The 3438-nt window shown below is 52.6% G+C and overlaps 1 protein-coding gene across 1 annotated transcript; it reads left to right on the forward strand.

Annotated features, from left to right (window-relative positions):
- Nucleotides 1-444: 444 nt before the first annotated feature.
- WHR41_09596 (uncharacterized protein) lies at nucleotides 445-1505 on the forward strand. Its single transcript, XM_069378199.1, has 3 exons — nucleotides 445-681; nucleotides 753-845; nucleotides 902-1505. The coding sequence occupies exons 2-3, from the start codon at nucleotides 842-844 to the stop codon at nucleotides 1138-1140; spliced, it is 243 nt and encodes an 80-aa protein (XP_069224919.1). The 5' UTR covers nucleotides 445-681; nucleotides 753-841; the 3' UTR covers nucleotides 1141-1505.
- Nucleotides 1506-3438: the final 1933 nt, after the last annotated feature.

The raw sequence follows: 3438 nt of genomic DNA on the forward strand, positions 1-3438 counted from the left end.
GAGCAGTAGGCCGCAAATGCGCCGTCGGGGCGAAGTGGCGCACAAAACACCCATGCCATCTTTCAGAGCGGCCGGGAGATTGCCGATGTGCAAGGAAGCTACGTCCATCAAAGCAGATCGCATTACTGGCAGAGGGAGAGTTACAAAGTTGCAGCCGCGCACTGGGCAGGGGCTCCTTAATCTACATCTAGTACACAAGCATCTGGCCAGTCATGCTAAATGAAAACAAGGAATGTCACAATGGCAGTAAGCGTTTCTTTTGACCTGCGTAAGGCTATTGTCGACAGGAAGTTGTGTGGTTGTGGGCCGACGGCGGACAAAGAAGACTCCTGGAGTCTGGTGGGCGAAAGAGGCCTTCAATCACTGGGCACGCGTTTGGAGAAAGTAAATCGACAACTGTTTCCACGCATGTGACAAGTACAGTGATGCCATATGACGGTGGTGAGATGCATTCGTAACGTACTGCACATCTGCCTACAAAAACGATGCCACGGCATAGTACTCTCGCCGCAGCCATGGAATGGCGACTGCGGGTTTGACCCCAGGAGAAGAAGTGCCGAGAAGATGGCCTGTCACTGGGTAGCATACGATCCAGATCCACTACACCTTGCACGTGCGCTTGGGGAATTGCACGCGCGGTTGAGTGATGAGACCCGCCCACTCGAGTCCTTGCTTTTATATGTAATCACAACCATCTTCTCCGCATCAGCTTCTTCGCACTTCACACCTTGAGTTACTAACCCGGCGAGCAGCTCAAAGAGCTAACGACGAAGCGATCCGATCTCTCGTCTCCCGCTTTCTGCCAGCATCAACAAAAGGCATCACTGTAATCAGCGGAAGGATGGGTCTGTGGCAGCTACTTAGCAAATCAGATCGCGACGTGCACGGCTGACAAGCACAGGACCAAACCGCGTACCATCGACAGCAACCGAATCACACGTTTTCCCTGAATGCTTTGACCAGCCGTGCATGTTCTTGTTCGACGAGGAGTACCAGCTGTGGAACAATCGAAAGCCTGCTCCCATCTTCAGCATGCGCCTGATGAGCAAGACTCAGATTCGGAGACGATCCCGATCTATAGAAGCTGGTAACTTCAGAGAAGGAGAGAAGGGCAACAGCTATACTGCGACAAGTCGGTAGCACCACGGCCACTGACGACTGAGGTTCTGCGGAAATTGGACAGCCAGACCGACACAAGCGCGCGCACGACAGGCATGAAAATGACAGGGATGAAAACAACAGGTGGACATGACAAGCGGGAACAGAATGTGGCTGGAGCGAGGAGTTTGTCGTCAAGGCAGGAATCGGCCACGTCTATCTATCATACAACGCAGGACCCTACAACACCTTCTTGATGCTCGATCAGAGTGCGCAATTATCCTGTGACCGTCCACTGTTGCGGTTTTGGCGTGAGTGCACTCTCACTTGTTTATGTAAGTTACCCAGTTTCTAGATACAGTAGATTCTACAAGGGAGAGTATCGCAATCTCGGCATGCTGTGATGACGATCTGGCATTGCGCCCTCGTAAACGGGCTTCTCACCACATGGCGGCATTACTAGTACCTGATGGTACCTGATGGTTGAGAGCCATCGATATTTGCAAGAACTTCCTCAGTCCATCCGAGTCCTTCAACTTCCTCCAGATTCCTTCACCAGCCGTTCGGCTAGGTGCCGCCCTTGACTGCCGAAGGATCCCAACCGCCAAGATGGTCGCTTCATCCGCAGCAGTTCCGAATCGACTGATTCTTCTTTAGAACCAACCTGATGCCGTGCTTTGAGATCGAGCTCGACTCACAGTAGATGACATCAAGTCTGCTTCCCTAGACCCTCGAAAGCCTGATCGAGACTAAGCTATCACATCGAATCTTTGCTATCGCCTAGCAAATTGGCGAAAGCCACGTTTTCATCCAATCGCTGGAGCGCAGAAAGGCCTCAACGAGACTCTGCCATCACTACGCAATTGCGACTCAGGAATAGACCTCACAAAGGATCAGACCGGAGACTGCAAACGCCGACATTCTCGTGGCTTCGGAAACGCGTGTCTTCACCTCCTCTGGTCTGATACATATTGCCATGCGGATAGTACGACCATTACGAATTTCCCGGCCGCGACAAACAGTAATACGTACCATGCCATCGTCGGAGTCAACCCGTTTTGCCTTCAACATCATGTTGTGTGCAGCATAACTTACCAACACCTCTCACATGTCTTGCCGATTTTCGGTGCCCACTCGTGCTCATCCGGACCGTGTGGTACCAAGTCTTTTGGGGCCTTCTTTCTTGACCATTCGTCAACTCTGACACAACGCTTGTCAACCCCAATTTTCCGGTTCTTTTGGGGGTCATGACAAAAGCAGTGCCTGCGACTTGTGGCGTTGCGACGCACCGGAATTTCCAATCCAAACTGCATCAGCGTATGCTTGGCTGGAAACGGACGAAGTCTGATCGCAGCTGCCGAGCATACATACAATCTTCATCATCGAAGTCGTGACCGGCAAGGTATTCGACCACGGATGCTCCCCTCATCCGTGAGTCCAGCCTTCTTCCCCAGAAAGTGCGCTTCGACAAAGCCGCAGCTGGCTCGCATGGGCTTCGGCACGGTGTGAGTCGCTAGCCACGAACATGTGGCTCTGCCGAAGTCGTGCATCATGCGCATGGCACATTCGTTTTAGCCTAAGTGATTGAATAGTCAGGTAGGTACCGGTGCGCCTTGTACATATTGCACAGATTGGTCCAAGACTTGCAAACAGTTGCCACGGTCTAGAGGAGGATAGCGACGCTCCATCCAGGAGAACAGCAATTCCTTGGAGTGTTCGACCTTGTGCGTGCGCGCGTCACTGGCGATCGCAGGCAGAGAGGTTGTGCTGAGCGGTGTTAACGCTATATCGATCGCTAGAACGATGCAGTCAGTAATCTCATCAGTCGTGGTGACATTTTCCACATTCACGACATGTCCGACTGACATATCTGTCCACGCCGGGGCACTAGCAATACCTACAGGACCCTTAGACAAATCTTTCGAGAGCCAGGGAGACAGTACTTGTGTATGCGAATCCAAAGACTTTGTCGGAGCTTGTCAATAGCGCGTCGACATGAGGATCTACCTTGCCTTGTCCAAGCGAGCCGTAGGGTTGTCCGCGATCCCTAAGCTTGCTGTACAAAGTCGACCCTGGAGAAGGTGTAGAAGCAATGCCGTAGGTCTTGGGCACGGAACGAGTGATAACGGTGACAATGAACGGAATCAAGAAGAGGAAGAATTGCAGTCGAAAGAGACATGCCCGAGACGGAACTTTCGTGTCAAATACCGTTTGGTCTTGACCGAGAGGGAACCCGACCGCGCTCGAACGGCCAAATCGGGCAGCCGAGGCAGTGCATCGCTTGTGAGGGCAAGTGACTTGTTGGACGATTGGCGGAAGGCTGTCCTGTTGGGCGCGGGC

Source organism: Cladosporium halotolerans (assembly GCF_011745625.1).
Source record: "Cladosporium halotolerans strain TM138-S3 chromosome Unknown Sca148, whole genome shotgun sequence".
Classification (NCBI taxonomy): Eukaryota; Fungi; Ascomycota; class Dothideomycetes; order Cladosporiales; family Cladosporiaceae; genus Cladosporium; species Cladosporium halotolerans.